The sequence below is a fragment of the Poecile atricapillus genome, chromosome 22 (assembly GCF_030490865.1).
Source record: "Poecile atricapillus isolate bPoeAtr1 chromosome 22, bPoeAtr1.hap1, whole genome shotgun sequence".
Taxonomy (NCBI): Eukaryota; Metazoa; Chordata; class Aves; order Passeriformes; family Paridae; genus Poecile; species Poecile atricapillus.
In genome coordinates this window covers 8187523-8213974 of record NC_081270.1, presented here as the reverse complement: position 1 = coordinate 8213974, position 26452 = coordinate 8187523, and the positions used below count along the sequence as shown (strand labels likewise).

At 49.3% G+C, this 26452-nt stretch overlaps 1 protein-coding gene across 1 annotated transcript in view; it reads right to left on the bottom strand.

Moving 5' to 3' along the window:
- Positions 1-25761, bottom strand: part of CCDC30 (coiled-coil domain containing 30) — a 39123-nt gene extending 13362 nt beyond the window's left edge. The window contains exons 1-13 of the mRNA XM_058855461.1: positions 25742-25761; positions 25171-25243; positions 23378-23545; positions 22405-22525; positions 17481-17548; positions 13438-13591; positions 10655-10770; positions 8795-8887; positions 7988-8094; positions 7030-7222; positions 2960-3058; positions 2190-2330; positions 5-142 (exon numbers count right to left, since the gene is read on the bottom strand). Of these exons, the coding sequence (XP_058711444.1) occupies positions 5-142; positions 2190-2330; positions 2960-3058; positions 7030-7222; positions 7988-8094; positions 8795-8887; positions 10655-10770; positions 13438-13591; positions 17481-17548; positions 22405-22525; positions 23378-23545; positions 25171-25243; positions 25742-25761 (1491 nt within the window). The remainder of the gene's footprint in view (positions 1-4; positions 143-2189; positions 2331-2959; positions 3059-7029; positions 7223-7987; positions 8095-8794; positions 8888-10654; positions 10771-13437; positions 13592-17480; positions 17549-22404; positions 22526-23377; positions 23546-25170; positions 25244-25741) is intronic.
- Between the last annotated feature and the right edge of the window lie 691 nt (positions 25762-26452).

Sequence of the window (26452 nt, the reverse complement as noted above, 5' to 3'; positions counted from 1 at the left end):
TCACCTCTGGATCTAGCAAAGCACTGTCTTTGTTTAGCTTCTCCTGGGATACATCCACAAGATCTCTGCTGGCTGATGCTCTCTGAAGACTCGGGAAGGTGTTTATGTGGCTTGTGAGCTCCAAGTGGGAGTCAGGCAAACCCTGGAGAGGAAACAACAGTCAGTGGATGAAACACACCCTGAAGGACAAGCCCAGGAAAATATTTCTCCTCTCAAATGTCAAAAAAATCTCTTAAAAACAGTAAGAGATTTCCAGGTGACAGAACCCAATGATTTAATGCAAAGCTTGTTTCCAGCACTGCTGGGAAATGATTCATTGCAGTATAGCTGCTCCATCCAAAGGGAATGAGCCCATGTGGGAAACCAGGAATCCACCAAATACATACAAAGATCTCTATGCTAAAGGCTGTTCCAGTCTAACACAGGGCTATGGATTCCATCTCCTCCTGACCCCTTTGATGGGAAAACAGTCCCTCCTTCAGGGAGACCATGGGCCAGTGGGTGGCTGAATTCCAACCAGACTTTCAGGGATGGATGATTTGGGTTCAAAGGCTCCCTGGACCATGAGTAGGCTGAACTACTGGGAAGAAAGGGTTAAAAAAGGACTCTCTCATTTCCCCACCATCCCCCAGATCAGACAATTGCTTTCCATATGTGTACTGATAGACTGACCCAGCCTGTTCCTCCCAGCCAGGCTGTTTTCATCCCAAGCTTTGATTCCGAGTTTCAGTGTGGATTTGTTGCAGCATGACTAAGCCCTGGCCTCTAGATGCCACTGTTCCTCCAGCAGTGCCTGAGTCTGTGGAGCTGTGCCAACAGCTCAGGACTTCTGTGGATTTTTACTTAGATTCAAGGAAGTGCAGGACTCACAAACTGATCTAAGGTCCCTCAGAGTGATAAAAAATGAGATTTGCCATGGCCGTGCCCCCCCATTGTCAGTCTCCCATTGCCAAGTCCCTTTGTCCAGGCCACGGATCTGCCAGTCTCCTACATTTTTACTCTAATTTTCAGTCCTTGTCCTGGCAGCCCTTGGACCATTTTGTTGGCACCACTCGCTGTCTCTCCCCTGTAGCCCAGGTGGAATACAGGAGTTCCAGCAACTCCCCAGGAGTTGGTTTAGCACCAAAATTGGTTCAAGCCAAGTGTGCTGAGGCCTTTGGGGAAATCCCAGCAGGATGTTCATTTATCTCTGGGGTGTTCAATTCCTGCAATCAATACCCGAGTCTGAAAACTCCCATTCTGCCCTCCAGAGAATCAGGGTTTGGCTACAAAGTTGGAATTACTGATTTGGTATTAGATTCGCTGAAAGGAAAGTATATTCTGGAGCTAGAGACAATGCCATGAGAAAGCTGGATTGAAAACCCTCCACTAAAGGTTTGAAAGGGGCTGGGGTGGAGAAATGCATCAAGAGATAACAGAGAATGAGTTTGGGTGCTTCATGGAGCACCCATGTCTTGGGTTGCAATGCAAGATGTAACCAAAAGTATGTATTCTATCACCCTCTGTTAAAACCAGGTGGGGCAGTGTTCTTCATCTCTTCCATGACCCATCTTCCCTCAAGGGGTATATCTTCTGTTAATGGGCCACTGAGTCTCACTGCATGACTGATAAAATTCCAACATCCCATCTTGAGGTGCTCCACCAAGGGGTAGAAGCCAAGCATTTCTACCTGGATATAATAGGAGACTCGGAACACCACAGGCAGCCTTTCTCCACTGAATTCCCAGAGGAGAGAGACCAGACCCATCAACATCACTGGACCTTCAGTGGAAAACTACACGCTTTTATGGGATCATTACTTCAACAGAACCACATCTGTCACTCCAGGAGGACTGCAGCCACCACTTAATTGGACTGCTACCAACACCCTGACCAACAGGGTGTCAGGCTGTATTCTGACTCTGTCAGTGGGTTGGGGTTTTTTGTTCGTTTTTGGTTTGGTTTGTTTATTTTTGTACTACTGCATTTTCATTTTAATTTCCTTAGTAAAGAACTGTTATTCCTATTCCCATATCTTTGCCTGACAGCACCTTGATTTCAAGATTATAATAATTTGGACATGGGGGGATGGTTTACTTTTTTGATGGGGGAGGTTTCTGCCTTCCTTAGCAGATACCTGTCTTTTCAAACCAAGACAATCCAAAGGCAGCTGGCTCCTGCAGTATGTTCACCACAGGGGCTGAACATACCTGGCTGCCCAGAACCACCTTCTCAGCCTTCAGATCTTTCCGCAGCAACTCCAGCTCAGATGCCAGTTGCTTTCTTCGTTCTCTCCTCTCTCCCAGCTGACTTCCCAACTTGTCTATTGTTTCCTGACAGCTTTCCAACATCTGAAACAAGAAATGTTCAGAGTCACTTCCACAACGTTGTTTTTCTATGCAGAGAGAAGCAGATTGAAGGAAATGTGTCTTCTAGGAAACAAGGGGAGGAGAAAAATGGTTCTCAAATGTTTTCAGTGGAATTCTGACACCTCTTATCCAGGGCTCACAGAACCTCCACTGACCCAAAACAACTTGGGAAGCTCCTCTCCCATCTCTGTCTGGCTGACACACCAGGCAGATCCAATTGTTGGGCTGGCAAGGAACAAATGGACAGAAAAGTTAACCCAGAACCTGATGAGAATCAGCTTTAAATGTACCTACACACCCCTTGGTTTCAATAAACCCTAAACAAGAATTGAACACCTTCACACAGGCAAAAACTTCACACTCATGGGGAGACAACAAACTCCTCAGATGGAAGAGCTGAAGACAACTTCCTAAGGGGAGAGCTCATGGAGATCACATTGGCTGGATTCCTCCAAAAATCCATTCATCTGCATGATCTGAGGGGCTACAAATCCTCAGGAGAGAGTGACAAAGAACATCCCCAGGAGAGAGTCACTTCAGATGCTCATTTAAGATATTCATTTAAAACATTTCTAAACAGAATAGTTCATTTCCCAAGGAAAAGCTCTCACCTCCTGCATCTCCTGAGCTCCAGATGTCACCTGCTCGTTCCCATTCATCTCACTTTTGTTCTTCTGCACCTTAAACAACTCTGTTTCCAAACTGGTGATCTGAATATGGACAAACCCAAGTTAAAACCAAACCAGGACTCACAACTAAATGCACAACTACTCCTAGAGTGCTCCTTGTGCTGCTGTTATGGGATAAGGCCCATGTTGGAAGCAAGGAACAGTAGAGGATGTGCATGGCCAGCTCCAGCTCATCCCTCATCCTACTGCTTCCAAGGAGGAAGGAGCCATCAGGACTCAAGCCAGAAAAAGATGGAATTCTGCTCCACAAAAGGAGTGGAACAACCCAGGAACATGGTGAAAACTCAAAGCTTACACACATTGTGGTGCTCCCCTGACATGGAGGACTCCAATAAACCCCAGTTTAGATGCTGGGTCATCCTTGCTCCCTATGCTCAGAGTGCTGATCTTATCCAAGCAGATGTTCAGCCTGGTCCACCAGGACTCATCCTGGTCCCTTCACTGCTCATAGAAGTTTTCAGTCCCTCCAGAAGGGCTCCAAGGACTCGGGATTTGGAACAGCAAAGCAATGACCTTTGAAGTGACTACTGACCTCTGCTCCTTCTGTAACCTCCTGGCAGGTGGGAGTTTGGACAAGGTCTCACTCTGCATTTGGATCACCCCACAAAGGCATCTGCCCATGGGGGAAAAATTATTGGTCCTGAAGTTATAAAGGGCTCAAAGGCCCTCGGAGCAGCCCAGATAAGGATCATCCCAAAGCAGCAGTTCAACTTGTCTTCCCCATTAGGGATCCCACAGACCCTTTTCCAAAATCCAAGTCTTAGCAGTGGCAGCCCCCATGCTCTGCTGCCAGCAGGAGCCTGGACAGCTTCCCTTTCATTCCTTAGGCTTGAAATCCAGTTTGGGCTTATTTCTAAAATCCCCAGGCTGGATTGTCTAACTGCCTGAGCTTGGCTCTCTGAAATGAGCTGGGATACTGGAGGGAGATGAAATCCAGCTCCACAGAACCCCAGACTGGTTTGGATTAGATGGGAGCTTAAAGCCCATCCAGTTCCACCTCTGCCATGGGCAGGGACACCTTCCTCCACCCCAGGTTGCTCCAAGCCCCATTCAACCTGGCCCTGGACACTTCCAGGAGTGGGGCAGCCACAGCTTCTCTGGACAACCTGTCCAGGGCCTCCCCACCCTCCCAGACAAGAAATCCTTCTATATGTAATCTCAAAGCCAAATAAGTGCCAAGTCCCTGCCAATCCCAGCCCATTTCCAAAGCAGCACCTCAAAGCCCCTAAGCTTTGCTCTCCCTGATGAGTTCCCGGCACCAACTGGGTCTGCTGGAGCTCCCAGCAGGGAATGGTCTCTAACTCACAAGAAAGCTGCTACAAAACTGCTTTTTAAATTGAAGATATGAGCTCACCAATGTTAAAAGTATTAAAAGTGGGGTGAAACACCCAGACTTCTCACAGAAGAGCTAAAGAACAACAAACCCCTCTCCTTTTGCGTGACTGGGTGATAATTTGGGGTTCAGCAAGACCTTGGAGCTCCAAAAGGGATCTCAAATACAAAACACACCTCCCCTCCTTGCCCCCAGCCAGCCTTTGGTCAGAAGTTTACACTTAGCAAGGCATTTCTTTATTGTCCCTCCAAGACCTTAACTTTTAAGCACTTAATTTGTGCTCCCAAATCCCATGCCAGCAGCAGAACAATCCTCACTCTGTATCCTGCTGTCCTGGTCCTGAGTCACAGCCTGACTAGCCAAGGTTTCTGCAGCTGTGCCAAGACCAAAAACCCTCCCAAGTCCTTCCCAGCTGGGGCAGGACTGGCAAACACCCACCAGCACTGCCTTGCCCAGGCTCCAGACTCTTCCCTCCTCATCTCCAGGGCTGTTAAAGCCCCCTGCAAATGCAGCAACCTCCAGCTAAGAAGATGGATCTATCCAAGGGTTAAATAGGCGTCCATCCCACCTCTGATCGATGGCCCCGCATCCCTCAAAATGGTTATTTTCTAGCTGCCAAGCCTCTGCAGACAAAATGCCTCGTATCTCCTTGGCTCCCAAGCATGGCATTCCCAGCAATCTGTGTGACAACCCACAGAGCAAAGCAAGGATTTGTGAAAACACATCATGTTTGATTTGTGGGGAGCTGTGTTCACTCTGGTCCAAGGGGGAAGAGTTTGGTGTGAACTGAACGAGCCCCAACTCAAACCAAAGCACTGCCATGGTGGACAGACCCTTTTCCATCCCATCCCAGTGCTGGCCCGTGGCTCCTCCAAGACAGGAGACAAACATGGTGCCACTGGCACCCTCATTAAGGTATTTGAACTTGCCTTCAGCCTCTTTTTAGAGGCTTTTCCAGAGGCTACTGACTGGGAATTCCTCATCTCTTCCTTTGAACAATCCAGCTTGGAGCTGTGTATCCATGTGGGATACGCTGGCACTGTCTCCGACGGTGTTTTAACCCAACACCAGGTGTTAAGACATGTTAGAACTCGCTGAAAACTGGGGGCAGCTAAAACCTCACCTCAGAAACCTCCTAGGGGCACTCTGGACTGGTGCAGCTGCCAGTCAGGAAAGATCAATCAATCCAGGCCCACTGCAGAGAGAATTTCCAGCACAGACAGAGGGCAAAGGGCAAGAGCCCCAGCAAGGAAGAGGTCCTGGCCAGGCAGCAAAGTCTCAGCCCATGGGAAGGACCTCCTCAGCCAACCTTTGTGGGGAGAATCTCACCTACCTACCTGGCCAGTCCAAAAAGTCTGTTTTTCTCTGTTCTCTCTGGTTGTAAATTCCCCAGCTGCTTTCTCTGTAAGGGATCAGGTGCTCTGGCAATGGTGCTGCACACTGAATTTTCCCTGGGGAAGCAGTGCCAACCCAGCCTGCAGTGCCAGTGCTCCTCACAGAGCTACTCCAGAGGGATGGAGAGTCTTTTCAGAAAACTGAGGCTGAAAACCACCCTGACAAAGGCAACATCAGCCTAAGAGGCTTCAGCCACAATTTACCCCTTGCTCAGAGTACGGAGGTGGCCCTGCAGGTGCTCAAGGAGGCCTCCAGTGTTGCCATGGTTCTGAAAAACCAGATGTTCAGTAAGTGCTTCACATCTGTGATTTCCCAAAGGTTCCCACTTGTCACACGTAAATAATAAAGAACTTCTATCCTGAAGTCAAAGCACGATTTGAGTGGACTTGTCCTATTAACAGGTTACCCTGGGATGAGGGTACACAAAATCAAGTAACACCCAGGTCAGGAAGATGCCACTGAGGTCACATCTTGATCAGGATTGAGTAGAGCTTCTCAAGATGGATCTCAGAGCTCTTCCAAGAGAGGTGACCAGCCCCACTCACAGCAGCTGCTGCACCACAAGATAGGAAAAATTTCCTGTCCCTCAATTTGTGTGTTTAGAGGGATGTTCCCAGGTAGTACAGATCCTGGGCCTTCACACTCAGCACTGTTTGACAGATCTCCAAGATCCTGTACCTGGGGAAAAGCAAGAGTGTAATCTTCTGCCACCAGGACACTTAGCTGGTGGTATTTTCTCGGATCAAGGAGCATCAGCGTCCCAGACAGTAGTGTCAGATGCAATACTGGGAAGGAATTCTTCCCTGTGAGGGTGGTGAGGCCCTGGCACAGGCTGCCCAGAACAGCTGTGGCTGCCTCATCCCTGGAAGTGTCCAAGGCCAGGCTGGACGGGGCTTGGAGCAACCTGGGATAGAGGAAGGTGTCCCTGCCCATGGTAGGGGGTGGGACTCGATGGGCTTTAAGGTCCCTTCCCAATCAAAACAGTCTGGGATTCTGTCAGAGGGAACAGGAGATGGAAAAGACAACACTGCCATAATACTGGGGCATCTGCCCTTGCAACCAAGAGTCATTTACTCCCTGCTGGGATTTTTTCCTTCTCCCTCTCTCCCAAACTGGCAGGTTTTTCTGGCTGTTTTTCTTGCCAAACTAAACACAGCAGAGTGCAGGGCCAGGTCAAACATCGTGCTGTTTTTCCAATGAGAGAGAAAAGGATGAGAAAAGAATGAAAGAAACCCAAACCTTATCTCTCCTATTCCTTACTCACTTTCTGGTGCAGTCCCTCCACCTCGCTCTCCAGCTCTTGCTTCTCTTGCTCGGTTTGGATCTGTGTCTCTCCCAGAATTGACTCCAGCTCTTCATTGTGCTCAATCAAACCCTTGTGCTCCTGCTCCAGTTTTTGCAGCTTGTGAAGGAGCTGGGAACTCCTGCCCTCAGTGTTCTCCATGGCTTCACAGCACCTGCACACCAAAACCCGGCATCACCAAGGCTGGAACTGCATCCCAACTGCTTCCCACCAGCGAGGAAAAGCCAAGGTTTTCCTCATACACTCCTACTGATTTCCAGTCTCATATCCAGTGAGGCCTGTGCCTGTCTTTATTTAGATGGGAATTAGAGGTGATGGGATCTACACAAGGAATGATGAAGATCTGGGCAGGAAACAGGTCAGGTATGAGGCTGCCAACAGCAGTGAGACAACAGCAAATTCAGCTGCTTGAGGTGGAGAACAGGCTTGAGAATCTGAAGGGAAAAGAGCCAGAGGGATGAGACCAGCCCCGACTTCCTTCCCGAACCTGGCAGAAGAGGTGCAGCAGCTCCTGAGCAGGTACTGGGAGAACAAAGCTTTGAATTCCCTTAGAATAAACCCCTGTTTATACATTTATGGTTGAAAGCCACGTGTTTTGGTGCACTCCTGGAGAGCAAACAAACCCAAAGAAAACTTCCCAGCACCAAAACAGGTTTAAAAACAACATTTCTGTCTGCAGACAGCCCCAAAAGCCTAACTCTCTTCTTTTAGGAAAGCAACAAACTGGAGGAAGTGTCAGCATTTAACTGGAAGAAGTGATTCCTCAGGACCGCATCTCCTCCAAATTTTTGTATTTGGGAGCAGAGAAACAAAGTATAAAAGAGTATTTAAAACAATTCAATAATCAAATAATACTGCAAGAGAGAGCACCAGAGGCACAGCACCAGGAACCAGTGGAAGTACAAGGGGTACTTCTCACCTTTTGTGGAGAGTTTCAACACCCTGATCTCCATGTTTCTGATATGGGGCAGTTCTACTGGCACCAGTGTCTCCATCAGCTCCTGCTTCTTCCCACGTGCCCTGTGCCTGAGAGAAAATCAACATTAGCACAGAACTAGGACTGAGATCCCAGAATCCCAGGATGGATTGGGTTGGAGGGACCTTAAAGCTCATCCTGTTCCAGGGGTAGGGACACCTTCCACTATCCCAGGTTGCTCCAAGCCCCATCCAACCTGGCCTTGGACACTTCCAGGGATGAGGCAGCCACAGCTGCTCTGGAGCACCCTGTGCCAGGGCCTCACCACCCCCACAGCCAGAAATTACTTCCCCATATCCCATCTGACCCTGCCCTCTGGCAGTGGGAAACCATTCCCCTTGGCCTGGCACTCCAGACCCCTGTCCCAAGTCCTTCTCCAGCTCTCCTGGAGCCCCTTTAGATACTGGAAGGGGCTCTGAGGTCTCCCTGGAGCCTTCTCTTCTCCAGGTGAGCACCCCCAGCTCTCCCAGCTTGGCTCCAGAGCAGAGGGGCTCCAGCTCTCGGAGCACCTCCCTGGCCTCCTCACTCAGCTCCAACAGCTCCACATCTTTCTTGTGCGAGCAAAGTGATTCCAAGGCCACCTGTGTTTCTCAGAAATAAAACACATGAGACACGGCAGCTTCATCTCTTGGCCTGAGGAGCAAAATCCTCCAACCCCAGAACATCCAGGTTCTCATGAATAACTAGTGTCTGGGATGCAGAGGGGACCATGTTTTTCTGGAATGACAAAGAACGAGCCCCTGTAAACACCTGCAGTGAGGCCATTCCGACTCCCTCAGCCGGTGGAAGCTCTGGCCTCTCGCTCCGCTGGTACTCACAGATCTCCTCCTTGAGCTGCTCCACCTGCAACACCAAACACCTGCTTTGAGTTTTGGTGAACATTCCATTTTCATATTTATTATTAATTTATTACTATTCCTTATCCTGAGGGATTGGTTGAGATCTCGTGGCTGCTCCAGCTGCTGAGTGGCCTCAGACAAGGAGCAGCAAAAGTGGGAACGTTGCTGCTCCAATTCATTAAAGGGTGATTTTCCTGAATTTTTTTCACTTCCTGACCACACCCACATTGTGTCAGATTCCAACTGCTATTTCTGAGGACACCTTTCAGTGTGTTTCATGCGTGGGATCAATGGAATTCCATTACCAGTAGCAGCTCTTGACCCCACAGTCACAGCTCATCCCAGGCCAACTGCCCAACCCTGCATTTCATAACCCCCAGGCAAGAAAACACCTTTCAGGACACAGAGCTGCTGTAGTTGGTAACAAAGGGTATTTTCTACTACTATAAGCTAAAAATTTTGGGGTTCCCGACTTCTCTGCCAAGAGCTAAACCCCATTCCTAAGGAATAAAGGGGATTTGCTTTAAGCTTAACATGTGGCTGGAACTGATCTCAGTCTGGCTACATTTTTTCCTGTTCAGTGACCACAATATGATACATATATCTGTATGGTTTTTGTCTATATAGACCTGTACATATTTATATAAATATATAAATAAATAGATTTTATTATTATATTTCTATTTTTTTATAAGCTATACATACACTTGTGTATCTATAATGACTGAAAGGAGCAATGTCCTACAGTAAAGAAAACATTATTTGGAATAAAAACTAAGTAAGCAGAGGAATTTGAACCAAGTTATGGGGTTTTTTTCCTCTCCAGAAAGAGACTGTACTGTAAATACAAGGTTTGAGGTGACAGATGTGGAAAAACCAGCAACTTTTTTAAATTCAAGGAACAAAACTATAAAAAATTCTGTACTATAAAAAATACTGTAAAATTCTGAACACCTCCAGTGGGAATAAATCCCATCCAAGATATTATCTGACAAATATTGTTTGAAAAGTATCTTCTCAGAGATACTTCTATTAATTTAGCAATACTCATTTGATGTGAAAGAACTACAAGGCAGCCAAGAGCTCTCAGTGCTGGGATGGCAGAGGCAATTTCAGGCTCTCAAAGGCCAATCTAAGGAAATCAAGAGACAAGAACAGGAACAGATTTTGTGTCCAATGATACATTTTAGTAGGAAGCAGACTCTTTTATCCTTTCCCTGTTGGCAACTTCAGTAAGGAATTATCTGGTTGATAGCTCCTTAATTACTCCTTAATTCTAGGTGGCATTTAGAGAACCCTGGCTGTATATCACCAAGCATTTAACTAACAGTAATGTAATAGTCATGTAAGTAATTTCATTATGAGAACCCACAGAAAATAAGTAAATCAATCAATGTGGCTGAGTTAAAAACCAAAGGGACTGAGAGGGATCAAAAATAAGCATGTATTTCAAATGGATTTCAAAGTAGCTGGTGGGGGTTTTTGACTAAACGTAGGTAAACTGAACTCTTTAATCCAGTCCAGGGAAAGGCATATGTGTTCCTCACTCTGTTTACTTTACTCTTCCTGTATCGAAGGAAGATCCCAGAGCTGCATTCTGCCTATTTCCCAAATTTTACTGCTCCATGAACCATGACACAGCCAAACTGCAGCTCTGGAAAGAATGGGCATAGAACAGGGAGGGAAAAGGTGAAGGCAGGGCAGGTTTGGGAGCAGGGATGACTTCCAGGGGCCAGCCCAGGATTGTTGACTTGGCTTGGTGGATCCTCACCAGCTCCAGGAACGCTTTCCTCTCCAGATCGAGCATCTGGACCCGTGCCCGCAGTGCCAGGATCTCCTTGTCCAGCCGGCTGTTGTGCTCCATGGCCTTCTGGAGCTCAGTCCTGTCTGGAGACAGCAGCACCGGGAAAGTGGTCACTGGCTTGGCCCTACCAGGCCCTGCCTGGCCCATACTCCAAGCATGGATTCCAGGCTGATCCCACACATAGGAAAGGTGGACGGCAGCATGGACATGTCCCACATCCACTGGGAGCACATCCCACATCCACATGGCAACACATCTTTGTGGGACACATTCACATGGGACACATCCATGTGGGAGCACATCCCACATCCACGCTGTCTCCCTCCAACAGCAAAGGTTGATGTCCCGGGAGATCCAGGTTCAACAGCAGTCTCTCCATCATTATTTCAGGGATTCAGTTTGCCTCAGGATCACAGAGGTAAACCTCATTTAAATCACTCACATCACCCAATATGGGTTTTACTTTCTCTTTGGAAGACCTCAACAGCCACATTTTGAATTTTCACCACAAAATCCATCACTGCCCCAAGCAGGAACAGCCCCAGCCAAAGTATCTGTGTTGTCCACACATTAAAATTTAACAGAATGGCCACAACTGGAAAAATTGCACACCAATTTTTCAATGCATCAATGAATAAATTAATCCCAACGCAAATTAATGCAGATTCCCGATACTTCCAAGGCAGAAACAGGAAAAGGTGTTTTCATGAGGAGCACATGTTGAGGACACGCTGGTATCCCCCTGTCTCAGGAGACAATTTTCCTTAGAGAAAAAGGAAGAAATATTTTTCCCCTTTCAGCTTAACCCAGGGCACAGGAAATATCAGTTTAAATTTGACTTCTATTCAGGCAAAAAAAATTAAATCTACTTTTTGGTTCAAATTTTGAAAAAGCAACAAATTCCTTTTTCAAACAAGTATTCTGATATTGGCTGTTCAGTTGTGTCATTTAAAATAAAAAGCAAAGAACATCTTCACAGAATCACAGAATGGGTTGGTTGGATCATCTCATTCCAACCCCCATCTTCCATCAGAATGGAAATTTTACTCAGAACTCTGTTGACCACTACACAAATTGATTCTAAAATTTTAATAAAATTATGATTAAAAGGTTGACAAAAGAATAATAAAATTCCAGCTCTTTTTCTCTTGCAAAAATCCTGACCACCCCTTATTTTCCCATTCCTTCTTCTGTTTTTCCCCCTCAGCTGCCTTCAGGGCTGACCACAGGGGTGATTCCACAAAGACAACAGTGTTTGGATGTGGCAGCCTAGTTCTGCTTTGGAAAAACCCCGCAACATTCCTTATGCACTTAGTTAAATACCATTTAAAGCCTTTCCTCACCAAAATCCCACTAACTGGGCTCAAACTGGTCACGAATTCTTCCCTCCAATGCACACAAGTATCACAGTAAAAGATGCTGTTTAAGGGGGTTTTACTAAAGATGAGTGACCCCAGATTAGGTCTTTAGTAGCAAATCCATTGATTCCCAGAGCAGTTGGCTCGGAGCTCGCCAGGAGGAGAAGCCATGCAGAAATACAGAACCAGAGAAGCCACTGGGACATTGTCTCCCTCATTTTGCACACACAGCACAAAAAATACCCAAAACAAAGCAAACATTAAACCCTTACTCACATTTTGTAAAGCCTTGTATTCATCTAACACCTCAGAAAGCACAGATTTCCCTGCGCAGACTACAATCCGTGGGAATCCCAGGCTGGAGCTTGTCTGTGCTCCAGAGAGTCAGCACAGGAGCTGCCACATCACCCACCCCATCCCTGGGGACTGTGGATCGATCCCCACCACCTACGGGGATGAAATGGCTGGGAATGATGGAACTGGAGAGGAGCTGCTGGGGCTGGAGAGGAACTCTCAGGCCTGGTACTGAGTGTGAGCACCAAGGGGAGTGCCAGAACCTGAAATTCTGCCCTAAACCTGCCCCAGGTAGTGCCAGTCTCCTGAAGGGAGTTGGTCCCTGCAAAGGACCAAAAAAATGGGGCTGGGATGAGTCACCTCATCCCAGTTGCTGTTCCCCAATGAAATTCTGCATCACAGATTTGGGGACAATGCAAGGAATCCCCCAAAAGAGGATCCAGACACCTGTGTGTCGCTAAGGACATTTTCCATGGACATTTCACTCCAAGAGCAGCTTGACCACGTCTCCCAGCAGAAAACTGTTTACTTCTACAGTCAGAAGTTATTAAAAAACACGACTAAAAAATAACACTTCAGGTCAACAGTTATTTCAAGAAGGAGGTGATGGGAATATTCTTAGCAAGGACAATGTACCCAGTCACTTCCCCACTGCTGCACTTCCAAGAATCCTATGGAGGCAACATCCCAAACTGTACCTGGAGAACCCTGGGATAAGAGGTCCAGCTCTGCTAACTAACCCTGTCCACATGGTAATTCAGCTACTCTGCTTCCAGACCAAGTCAGCATTTCCCATCCATCCCCTCCCAGGGCAGAAAGCTCTCTCTGGAGAGGAGATGGGAAATTCCCAGGCGTAGGAAATTAGTACAGACTGTGCAGCTGCATCACAGATCAGAGAAGCCCAGTCCTCAGAATTAATGGATTTGTGACTGTTAATCACTGCATTCCCACCTCCTATGGAGCAGGCTGACTCCTGGCACTGATTTTCCCACATTCCAAGCAGAGAGGACAGACTGTCCCCCCACCTCCCCAGGAGGTCAGGAGGAGTGGCCAGGAGTGGCCAGGCAGGCCAGGAGTGGCTACCAGAGCAGCACTTACCTGCTCCACTTTGCTCTTTGCTTGGTGTATCCAGCCCCTCTGGCACCCTCTGGATATCTTCCTGGGACACCACCAGCCTCTGTGGGGCCTCATCCAGATCTCCCACAACTCCTGCAGGTGATGCCGGTTCCCCCTGCGGCTCTTTCCTGCAGAACTGAAGAACAATGAAGGGCTAATGTGACAATGGAAATGAGGAACCTTGTGGTGTGATCAAGGAGAGCTCTTTGTCACCACCTCCACACTGATCCCATTGGGAAAATGTCTATTTCCTCATCTCCTATGCCAGTTCTGGGACAAACCAAAGGTAGGAGATGCCCACCAGGCAGCCCTGAGCTAAAATATGAGGTGTTCCCTGACTCTCAGTAGAAGGGATTATTTTCTGCTCAGGCTGGGCACAGCCCAAGGATGAGGCTGTGACACTGTTTGGGCTTTGGGTTTTTTACTCGAAACCCAGTAAAAACACTGCCAACCTGCTTAAGGACAAACCTGAAATGAGGGAGACCAGAAGTGTGATGAGGAGCAGCTAAGGGAGCTGGGGGGGGCTCAGCCTGGAGAAAAGGAGGTTCAAGGGAGACCTTCTGGCTCTGCACAACTCCCTGACAAGAAGGGGCAACCAGCTAGGGGTCAGGCTCTGCTCCCAGCAAACAAGGACAGGACAAGAAGGAATGGTGTCAAGATGTGCCAGGGGAGGTTTAGACTGGATATCAGGGAAAAATTCTTTATGGAAAGGGTGGTCAGACATTCAAATGGGCTGCCCAGGGCAGAAGTGGAGTCACCATCCCTTGGAAGTATTCAAAAACCCTGTGGACGTGGCACTTGAGGACATGGGTTAGTGGTGGCCCTAGCAGTGCTGGGAGAATGGTTGAACTCAACCATCTTGGAGGGCATTTCCAACCTTGCTGATTCTATGAAATCTCAACTATGAGCCAGCAAGAAAATGTGTATTTCCTTATTTCTGACTCCCCAGGAAGCTGTGTGCATTCCTGCTGCTGTGGGAATTCAGCTCCCAGTGCCAGACAGGTGTGAGCAAAGCCAGCCTTGCACACAGAGATGTTCCTGAATAACAGCACCATCAGTACAGGGCCATGTACTCAGGATCATGAGGGTGATTTTCAGTTACTACAGATCTTGACTAGAAGGGACTTTGTTACCATGCCTTATATGTTTCAATGAGAGTTATCCCAAACCCTTGTGAAAATCCCTGTTTTCCCAGGTCCTCCTGGGAGCTCTGTGCACTACTATTTTTTTAAGACCTCTGATTTCATGGGCCTGCCCAGGAGAACTGGAGGGCTCAATTTTGCCCACCTGTTGGCACTGAGTGTGATTGGCTCAGAGTAACAGAGTAACACTACTGGGAGACTCAGAATCATGGGATCATAGAAACACTTGGAATGAAAGAGACCTTAAAGCCTATCCCATTTTACCCCTGCCACAGGCAGGGACACCTTCCACTATCCCAGGCTGCTCCAAGCCCCATCCAACCTGGCCTTGGCCTTGGACACTTCCAGGGATGGGGCAGCCACAGCTTCTCTGGGCAACCTGTGACAGGGGCTCCCCAGCCTCACAGCCAAGAATTCCTCCCCCATTCCCCCTTGTCCTGGCACTCCAGACCCTTGTCCAAAGTCCCTCTCCAGCCCTCCTGGAGCCCCTTCAGGCACTGGAAGGGGCTTTAAGGTCTCTCCAGAGCCTTCTCCAGGTGGACACCTCCAGCTCTCCCAGCCTTGCTCCTAAGGAGCTCCAGCCCTCAGAGCATCTCTGTGGCTTCGCTCCAACAGTGCTCCCTGTGCTGGGGATCCTGGAGCTGGAGCAGCGCTGCTGGGGGAGTCTCTTCAGAGAGGAGCAGTCACGATGCTGTTTGGCCTTTGGGGTGCAAACACACACTCCTGGCTCATGTCCAGTTTATGATCCACAAGAACTCCCAAATCTATCCCGCAGGGCTGCTCTCCATGAATTCTCCCCCCAGCCTGTGTTCATTTTTAAGATTGCCCCGACCCAGGCACAGGGACTTGAAGTTCAGGAGCTTTCCTGGACCACTGCTCCACATCCCTCTCTTTTCTGGAGTTACATTCCTGCTCCACTGCATCTGCACTGAGGGGTCATCCCCTCAGAGGGGGTTCTAAGACTCAGAACATTGGTTGCCATTGATACTTGGCATTTCAGAGGGTGAATTAGCACATGCCATGAATCCAGAAGGCATTTTCCTATGGGTTTCTCTGAGCTGACTGCAAAGAGAGGCAGGTTTGTATCCCACCTTTCTGCTTTCCTGGGGGTGCAATTAAACAATAAATTCTGCTTGAGCAGTCTGGCTAAAAGCTGAATTCCTGTACCAGACAGGAATGTGTCCAGCCCTTCCTTCCAAGAGTGGAACAGGTCAGCTGGGAACAAGAAAGGCCGAACATTCCAGTAAAGAGAGTAAGAGGAGCAATTAACACCTTAATCTGTAACATTAATGGTTTCTGCAAAACAAGTGGGACGTTCCTGGGAAAAATTGAGTGTTTAATCAACAGTTTCTGCCCCACAGGCATAGACAGCAATGATATCACTGGGGAGAGTAATCAGTCCTGTCAGGGAGAGGGAGACTGTTCTGGGTAGGGGGGGAACAAATCTCCAATGTGTCCTTCACCTGATTAAAAACACAGAAAGAATGCCCAGGGTAAGAACTGTGGAGAAGCTGTGGTTGACTGGAAACAAAGAGCATTAGATTTGTAACAGTTCTGTGGAAGCATTCAAGGCCACGTTGGAGCAATCTGGTCTAGTGGAAGGTGTCCCTGGTCACTTCCAATTCAAACTGTTGTATGATTCCACTCCTGTCAGCAGGAAGAAACAGAAAGGAACAAGGGAAGGAGCCCTGACCCCTACTTGAGGTCTTGGTCCCTCAGCACTGCTTGGAACCTCAGGGACAAACAGCTTGTGGAATCCCAGAGCATACCCGGACTCCAGTTCCACAGAGACATGGCCGTAAGTCAGGAGTAGGTGGAAATTAGTGGCCTTGGAACCATAGAATCAGAATATCCTGAGCTGAAAGGCACCCACAAGGATCATCTAGTCCAACTCCTGGCCCTGCACAGGCACCCAGCAATCCCACCCTGTGTCTCGAAGCATTGCCCAAATGCTCCTGGAGCTCTGGCAGCCATGACCATTCCGTGGGGAGCCTGGCCACTGCCCCACCACCCTCTGGGAAAAGAATCTTTTCCTGATATCCAACCTAATCCTCCTTGGCACAGCCCCAGCTGCTCCCTCAGATCCTGACCCTGCTCACAAAGAGCAGAGATCAGAGCTGCTCCTCAAGAGAAGCTGCAGCCCCCAGTGAGCTCTCCACTCAGCCTCCTCTGCTCCAGCTGAACCCAGAGAAAGTCATACTTATCCAGTGAAGATCCTTACACCAGCCATATCACAAACTCCTCAACACAGGACTACAATTAATCCATTTCACTGTCCCTGTGCAGATGTGGAAGTAAATCAAGTGCAAAGTGTGAGAATTAAGAAAGGCACTGACTTAGAATCCTGGAATCCCAGACTGGTTTGGTGTTGGAAGAGATCTTAAAGCTCATCCCATTCCACACCCTACCATGGGCAGAGACATCTTCCACTATCCCAGGTTGCTCCAAACCCAATCTGGCCTTGGATGCTTCCAGGGATGGGACAGCCGCAGCTTCTCTGTGCAACCAGTACCAGGGCCTCACCATCCTCACAGCCAGGAATTCCTTTCCAATATCTAATCTAGACATATTCTGTCAGTTTGAAACCATTCCTCCTTGTCCTGGCACTCCAGACTCTCGTAAGTACTCTCACTCCATCCTTCTTGTAGCTCCTTCAAGTATTTCAGCCCCAAGACTCCACAGTGGCCTCAGAGACAGGAGAAACAATTTTCATTACAGGAATATTCTGAAGATAGTCCTTTCCCACAGCTCCCAGGCAGCCAGAGCCATGGCATAGGAGGTACCTGGAGCCCATCAATTATGCTGTAGGATTCCAGCTGCCACTTCCAGCTTTCTTATCAGCACTGCCCACTCTGCCAGGAAATATGTGACCTGTTCACTTACAGCTCTGCAGGAGATCTGGGATAAACCTTCCTGCTCCAGCATCTCTTCCACCTCCTTCAGCTGGGTTTCTGGAAGGCAAGGCAAGGCTTGGTGTCAGCAGAGGAGAAACAAAGGGCAGGGTTTCCTGGAGATCTGTCCCACCTCCTCTAGACATTCCTCACCGCAACAGCCCCATTTCTCCTGGAGCCAAACAGTTCCTCAAGTCTGTCCTGCTTCCCACCTCCCTCACTGCCTCCCATTCCCTGCTATCCATTATCTCACCCCTATTCCCTCTCTCCCAAGGTTTCTCTTCACATATGCTTGGCAGGCAGGAAAGGGCACGACAGGACCTACTTCCCCAGGCAAAGTTCTCCCAACCTGGTTTATCGTCAGTCTCTTCAACCCCAAGTACAGCTCGGTAAACATTAAATACCAGATTAAACAGATACTGAGAGAACCAGAGAATCATTAAGGCTGAAAAGACCTCCTAGATCATCAGTTGTGACCCTCAGATCATCAAGTCCAACCTTGGAGAGAAAGCAAACAGATGGACACAGAGTCACAGATGTTTTCTTTGGCAGGAGACACACAAAATACCAGATCACTCCTAGAGAGCATCACTATTTTCCCAAGGAGTGTCTAGGAAGGAGGCAGATCTGAACACCTTTAAGAATTAAACTTGCAGTGCTTCAATGTTTATCCAGAAATTATAGCCAGGAAGACTCTGTACTGGGAAAAACTTCCAGACTCAAGGGTCTCTAAGGCAGAAAGGCAACAACAGGATTTGCAGGAGTCAGTTTATGGCTGGGCACCGTTGCACAACCAAGTTGTTAAAAAGACCCCCTGGTCGGTGTGGTTGGAATTTACCTTCCAGGAGAAAATGAGGAACCTTTGGTGTCTGGCATGATGAGGGCAGCAACTCCTGCATTGGATCCAGCAGCTTATGGAGCCAGGGGAGGGCTTTTCAAACTCTCCCTGTGTAATTCGTACTAAAACCAAAACCAACAGAGCAAATTTCTAGGCCAAACCAGATTATAAAGGCTTCCAAGTATTGTAAGATGGGAAGTGCAGGAAATTGTATAGAGGTAGGAGGGATATTCACACTCTTTCCCTGCTCCAGGATCTAGAGTTGGACAGCAGCGGTTCAGCAGAGCAAATATTACTGACACAGGACATACAGAGCCCTGGACAAGCCTGTCCCTCACTGTCATGCACTGATTTAACACAGGACCTAGCACAATCATATCCTGAGGCTCTGATCAATCCCATGTTTCCACTCCATGCTTTGCAGCCAGCTCCATCCAGTCCTGTGGATGGAAAACACCCTGCGGTTTCCCAGGCATCCTCCCCAGGGAGACAAAGCACAGCCTGGTCAATACAGGGTCAAACAGGGCTCCCCAGAAGCTTCCTGCTGCAGCAGAGCAAACAAGGCAGTATGCAGGATCCAAACTGCTCCATGTGCCTCGGGAAGAGCCCATGGATCACACTAAACCGAACCTCAACCTGCCTGGCACCTTCCTCCCATGGTTTTGCCAAATCCCAGCTAAAACAAACAGAAACTGCTCTGGTTTATGCCCAGGATGGGAACCCATGTGCGCAGAACCACCTTCACCTGCCAGTGCTCCCCTTGTCCCCAGCCTGCAACGCAGGACGTAGTATCATTTTAGATCCCACACATATTCCAGAGACTGCAGAGGAAACAGGATTTGTGAGGATGAGAGGGGTCTGCCCATACATCACAGGTTACCTATGAGTAAACCCCACTGATTCCTTACAAACCCATTCCCTCCCCCATCCAGTGTCTGGGAAGAGCCAACCCCTGCCCAAGGCACTGTCACACAACAGCTCCACTGGCATCTCCCACCTCTGTCCACGCTTGTTTGAAAGCAAATTTTATATCAATATTTGTATTTTGCTACCCCAGGAATACTCTTGAGAAACAGCAGCCACATCACCCCACCACAACCCTACATCCTCCAGTCCTGCTGGATGTGTTTAACCAGCCCAGCCGTTACAATAAACAAGCTCAAACCCTGACTGGTTTTTCTTTTAATTCCACTTTTTAAACAAATCCAGGCAGCTTCCCCCAGCACTGCGTTTCACTGCCATTCCAGCTCTTTTTCAGGAAGGCTTTTGGGAGCGCCATCGACCTCCAACAACCTCCAACAACCCCCGGCGCATTCATTGCAAGAGCATCAGAAACGGATCAGGAACTGCCTGGAGGGAAGGAAAAATGTCACTCTGGGCAGAGGTATCAGATGACTTGATGCTCAGCTCGATGGCCCAGCATCAACCAGCCTTCTGCCTGTAGGACCTTGTGAGCCCAGGATGGGCAGGAAGCAAATGTGTGAGCAGAGATTTACTTTTTATCTTCAGAAACTGCTCAGTGTCAGTCACCAGCACTAACTATCCTTGGGGTCTAAAGGAGAGCTGGAGAGAGACTTTGGTCAAGGGCCTGGTGTGCCACACAAAGGGGGAATGGCTTCCCACTGACATAGGGCAAGATTAGATGGGATACTGAGAAGAATTTCTTGGTTGTGAAGGTGGTGAGGCCCTGGCACAGGCTTCCCAGAGAAGCTGTAGCTGCCCCATCCCTGGAAGTGTCCAAGGCCAGGTTGGATAAGGCTTGGAGCAAGCTGGGATAGAGGAAGGTGTCCCGGCCCATGGCAGGGGGTGGAATGGGATAAGCTTTAAGATCCCTTTCAACCCAACACGTTCCATAATTCCATGATTTTATAAAACAGCTTTTAGCAGATCAAGTCTGCTGTTAGAAGAGGAGTGCGCTCAGACTCCCTGGGCTCCCTTCCCCAGCTCTCAGCTCAGGTGTATCAGCACCAATCCTGTCCTTCACCCTGCATCACTCACAGCTCAGGCCCCTCCTTTGCATCACCAGCTTGAACCAGTCCCCAGCTGCCCCTTCCCATTCTCCTTTCAGTGCTTCCAAAAGTTACCAAATACCATCCTGTCCTCTTGCCTTGCCCACATTTTTAACAATCCCAGCAGACCAGATACCGTCTTTCCATAAGCCTCTTCTCCAGCCCAATCCACTGGATCATCCTATGCCTGCTGAGACAGCCAGGTGTCCTGCAAAAATAACAGGGGGAGCAAGGGAGCACAGATCCTACGGGAAGCAGCCGAGGGAGCTGGGAAAGGGGCTCAGCCTAGAGAAAAGGAGGCTCGGGGGGACCTTCTGGCTCTGCACAACTCCCTCACAGGAGGGGACAGCCAGTTGGCTCTGCTCCCAGGTAATAGGGACAGGACAAGAGGGAACGATGTCAAGCTGTGCCAGGGGAGGTTCAGGTTGGATAGTAACTGAAAGGCTGGTCAGGCACTGGCACAGCTGCCCAGAGAAGTGGTAGAATTACCATTCCTAGCATTGTTCAAAAAACGTGTGGATGTGGCACTTGGAGGAACGGTTGGATTTGATGACCCTGGATAAAAGAAACAGTCACTCAATAAAGTGCTCTACAAGGACCCAAAACATCTCGGTGCTGCACCTCTCCCTGCAGGTGACAGCCCAGAGGAAGCAGGGCTTCCAGATTCTTAAATTATCCACACACATATCAGGACAGCAGCCAATGCCAGCAGTGAGTCAACAAGTCCTGAACTTCAAAATCTGAGTGATACCCCAAAAAAATCCCTCCAGAAACACTCTACAGCACCAAAGACACAAAACCCCCTCAGGGACAACACACTGAGAACAACTGGATGGCAACCAGCAATCCCTCCTGGATACACCGAGATCCACAGACAAGGATCTCAGCTTCCAATCCAGGGGTACTCATTGTTCCACATCCTCAGGAATCCCTAAGAAATGGAGAAAGTCCAAAGGAGCAGAGCCACCAGGAAGAAATTGCCGCACTCCAGCTTTGGGGACATTCTGTCCTTCTCCTGCCACCTTGTGGAAAGGGAGAGAACAAGGAACAGAGTTTTCTGCCACAGCAAGACTCTCAAGAGCTCATTATTCATTTTAACCTTTGTAAGCAGCCTTTTCACCAAAAACCACGGCTTTAAGTGCCCAGAGACATCAAATTTTTAGGTAAATCCATCTTTGGATTCCATCTTTGGTGTCACACCACCAGATGTGCTCCCTGAAAACCTAACTGATGTTCAAAATTTCCCCCGAACTCCTGTATTTTCTGCCCCAAAGCCTGAACTACAAAGAAACTCCAAGCTGTGCCATCACCCCCAATTTTATCTTAGGACCAGGACAATACAGCTCACAGAAGAAGTTAATGGTGACATGGACTATGAGCACCACTGAGAGTGCAACAGAAGACTGAAGAAAATCAAGAATTAAACCTAGCAAAAGTGACCCTAGAGTTTAAAAATAAATTATTGCAAATTAAATAGGTGAAATTATTTGTTTAAACAAAATTTCTGAAACTCTGAGGGGCCCCGAGCAACTTGGTCTAGTGGAAGACGTCCCTGCCCATGGCTGGGGATGGATTTGGATGAGTTTTAAGGTCTCTTCCAAACAAAACCATCCTGGAATTCCGTGACAATGAGCACACCCAATTTTTGAATTGCCAGAACAAACAATTCCTGTCCCTCACATTGTTTTTAAAAATGTGGAGTCTGTGTAAACCAAAGCCAAGAGCAAATTCACTGACTTGGTGGAAGCAACAGATTAAAATTTAGAGCTGGAAACCAAAGAGCACCATCAATTCTGGTCTTCAAACAGGCTCTGGAAGATGCTTCGTGCAGCAGTAGAGCTACATGGAGAACCTGCCAAACTCCCTGAATAAAGGCAGTAAAAGCAGGCAAGGACCTCCAGATCAATTACAAATCTGTTTCAACAGCTCATTACCACTTTCAGCAACTTCTCAAACAACAAACCACTGCAAACTCCCTAAAAAACACTGCTCAGCTCTCTAAGAAGCTTTGCAGACCAAACACCTGCCAGTGCATTCCCAGGGCCCACACTCCAGAAGGAAGGGATTACCCTGTTGCAGCTGTAGCTGTGCTAGCTCCAACCTGAGCTGCTCATTCTCCTTCTCATATTCAGAGGCGATGGCATCCTGCTCTTCCATCAGCGTATGGACATAGCCCATGTAGCTTTCCACCTGGAATAAAGAAAATCCAGCTATTCCCATGTCTGCTGGTGCCTCCAGTGAGCCAGCAGCACAAAAAGTTCTCCAACCCATCCTGTTTACAGGATAACCTCAAATATTTGCAGGACAATTGTCTTATGCCTTTGGAACACCTGGGAACGGTAAAACTTTGACTGAGAGTTCAGGAGGTCATGAAGCTATGGGAGTGCTGGGATGTGGGGAGCGTTTGACCATGGCTCTTTGGGAGCTGCTGAGCTCATCAAGTGCTTTTGATGCCCAATATGAGGAATGGGGACATAAACCCCAAGTTCCCAAGGGCAGCAGCATAGCGATGACACACCTGAACCTGCTGCTGCACAGAGGGGGATCAGTGGATATAGGCCTGGGTAGGTTAACCCCAGGGGTATCCCAGAACCACTGAGGTTGGAAAAGGCTCCCAAGTGTCCAACCTGTGACAAAACTCTTATCTCGTCACCAGATCAGAGCACTGAGTGCTACATGCAGTTGTTCTTTGGACTCCTTCAGGGATGGGGACACCATCACTGCCCTGGGCAGCTCCTACCTATACCTGACAACTTTTTCAGTGAAGAAATTTCTCCTCATGTCCGAGCTGAATCTCACCAGGCACAACTTGAGGCCATTTCCTCTTGTCTTGTCCCAATTCCCTGGGAGTAGAGCCCGACCCCCACCTGGTTGCCCCCTCCTGTCAAGGAGTTGTGCAGAGCCAGATGGTCCCCCTGAGCCTCCTTTTCTCCAGGCTGAGCCCCTTCCCCAAGTCCTTCAGCCACTTCTCAGATTCTTCCTTCCCCAGCTCCGTTCCCTTCCCAGGACAGGCCTCAGCCGGGCCTGCTCTCCGGCCCTTACGTCTCTCATGTCCTGGGCCCGCCGACGCTCCAGCTCGCCCAGCTGGGTCTCCGCTCGCCGCAGAAGCCGCCAGGCCAGACCCAGGTGTTCCTCGGCCGGGGCGGTGGGTTCGGCGCCCTCCACCTGCAGCCAGCGCCGGATGGTGTCCGCCGGTACCAAGAGCTCGGCCTGCGGGGCAGCGAGAGGAGCCATGATAGATGGGGGACCGCGGGGACCTCGGCCTCCTCGGGCCGATCCTGGGGGTACAATCGACTCCCCCGAAATCCCCCCCGGGTCGTCCGGTGCCGAGGGTACAACCAATACCCCGAACCGCCCCCTGGGCTGGCCCCGGGGATACAACCGGCCCCCGACGCCCCCCGGCCGCTCCCGGACACCCACCGGAGCTGCGAGCGCGGCCCTGCGGCGGGACGGACATGCCCGGCACCATGTCAACAGACCACGCCCCCCGCCGCGCCGCGCGCCCATCAGCTGTGCGGTGACTGGGCCGCCTGAGGCCACGCCCCCAGCACGTCACGTGGAGCGGGAAGCCCCGCCCCCACGCTCCCTCCTGGCTCCGTGACGCCCCCTGGCGGCCGGTGGCGGGCGCAGCGCCGCTCCCGCCGGGGTCACCCCCGGGTCACCAAACGGGGCCAAAAGTTCCCCCGATTTTCTTCTAAACCCAAAGCGAATCTGATGGATCTGAAGGGAAAGAGGCCAAGTTCATGGAGCCAAGCCTAGAGAAGAGAGAGCTTTAGGGAGACCTTAGAGACCATGCCAGTTCCTACAAGGGACTCCAAGAGTGCTGGAGACAGACTTTGGACAAGGACATGGAGTGACAGGACAAGATGGGATGGTTTCCCACTGCCAGAGGGAAGGGTTAGATGGGATATTGGGAAGAAATTCTTCCCTGTGAATGGGGAGGCCCTGGCATGGGCTGCCCAGAGAAGCTGTGGCTACCCCGTTCCTGGAAATGTTCTAGGACAGATTGGATGGGGCTTGGAGCAACCTCAGCTAGCGGAAGGTGGAATGACACAAGCTTTAAAGCACCTTGAAACCCAAAGATGACGCCATAAGATTGAGGAACTGAAGAGCTAAGTAGGTCCATCCTGAAAAATTGACTCACTGGCTGAAGACACTGTGCCAGGGGATGGTAAGAAAGGAGAAGACCGGGACATGGAGAAGAGGGACACGGCAGAGTTCAGCGAGTGAATCTTCCACTGAGCTCTCTGGGATCCTCAGAAAGCAATGGACAGATCCTGGACTTACAGAAGCCACTTCCAACTTAGGTACCACAATTGGCATTTGCAGAGTGCTGATGCCCAAACACTGCCAGGGTGGGAGTACTTGTGGGCTTGGTTAAACCTCCCACATGGAAGAGGTGCATTCCTTACACGGGATGGCTGTCTCAGTTTGAGCTTAGGGAATCTCCCCAGCTGGTACTTCACAAATAGTGGCAGACACAATGCTAGAAGCCCACAGTCTGTTCCCAAGTCCAATGAAACCCCAAGATTCCCTAGACCCACTGCCCCAATCTGTTCCTCAAAAAGCTCAGATTATTTCTCTCCTTCCCAACCACCTCTGGGAAATTCCAGGATACTCTGAAGACACCATTGGTGGCACTTCTCCCAACTCTTGTCCCAATACTCCCGGCAAGGGCATGTTCAACTTAAACAACTTTTTACACTTTCATCCCTGCTGGCCCATCCAAGCTGTCTACAGAGGCTCCAAACTAACACAAGGAAAATCCTAGATTCAACATTCCCATCAATTACATACTGGGAGATGAAGACAGGCAATTCTTAGAGCTTACTCACCTTATCAGACCTAGCCACAGAGAAGTTGTGAGTTCCTTTTCCTAATTCAATTACCAGCTGGATCTCTCCCCTCCTGATCAACCTGGACTTCTCCCATCACTGATGGGATCTACCAATCCCATCCTTGTGCTCTTTTCGTGCTCTTCTGCCTTTTTCCTTGTTTGCTGAGCACCCCTCACTTTCAGAGGATTGGTGTTATTACAAAATCACTTCTGCCTCCTGAACACTCCATGGTTTTACCCAGAGCAGTCTTGCCTCTGGAAATGTTTCCAGCATTCCCATATGCTGTTGTCCTTCTTTCCAGGATCCAAATGAATCTATTTTGAGGACAGCCCGTGAGCAGACACACATTGGACAGCAGGAGAGCTGCCGCTAAGTTTCTTGCAGGCATGAGGAACACACGCTTTGAAGCTGGTAACAGATGGAAGAGGGTTTATATAAAACCAGAAACATTCCAGCTCTAAACCCACACAGCCAAGAGGAAGCTTCCCCTCCCAGGGTCAATCACTGCCATCCCTTCTGCTGTCAGAGAATAAGCCTGGAAAAGCCCTCCAAAATCACTGAGTCCAACCATTCCCCCAGCACTGCCATGTTTACCCTAAACCCTGTCCCCAAGTGCCACATCCACACTTCTTTTGAACACTTCAAAGGATGGTGACTCCACCACTGCCCTGAGCATCCTGCATGAATACTTGAGCACATTTCCATGCACAATTTTCCCAATATCCAACCTTGAACCTGCCCTGACACAGCCTGAGGCTGTTCCCTCATCCTCTCCCTTGTTCCCCAAGAGCAGAGCCCAAAACCCCCCTGCCCTGACTGCCCCCTCCTGTCAGGGAGCTGTGCAGATCCAGAGGGTCCCCCTGAGCCTCCTTTTCTCCAGGTTGATCCCCACCCAGCTCCCTCTGCCGCTCCTGGTGCTCCAGACCCTTCCCAGCTCCATTCCCTTCCCAGGACACCCCTTCTCCAACCTTGGCCTCAAGCTTGGATCCATCTTCTGTGGTCTGTGCCAAATGTGGCCTTGCTTTTGTTTACAGAGCAGTGACACTTGAGTCTTATTTGGTGAGAGCTGCCCAAACACTGCCTTGAAAAATTTCCTGGTGCAAATGGAATATGAAGCAAAGCAACCTTCAGATACCTGGGATGGAAGGAAAACCTTTGAAACAGCTGCTTTAGGGACGCTGCTGCAGCACCTGAAATCTAGGAACATGGGATCTCTTCCAGGATCACTCCTGGCACAAGAGCTGCTCCCCTGAAGTCTCTGTCACCTCATTGTCCTTTT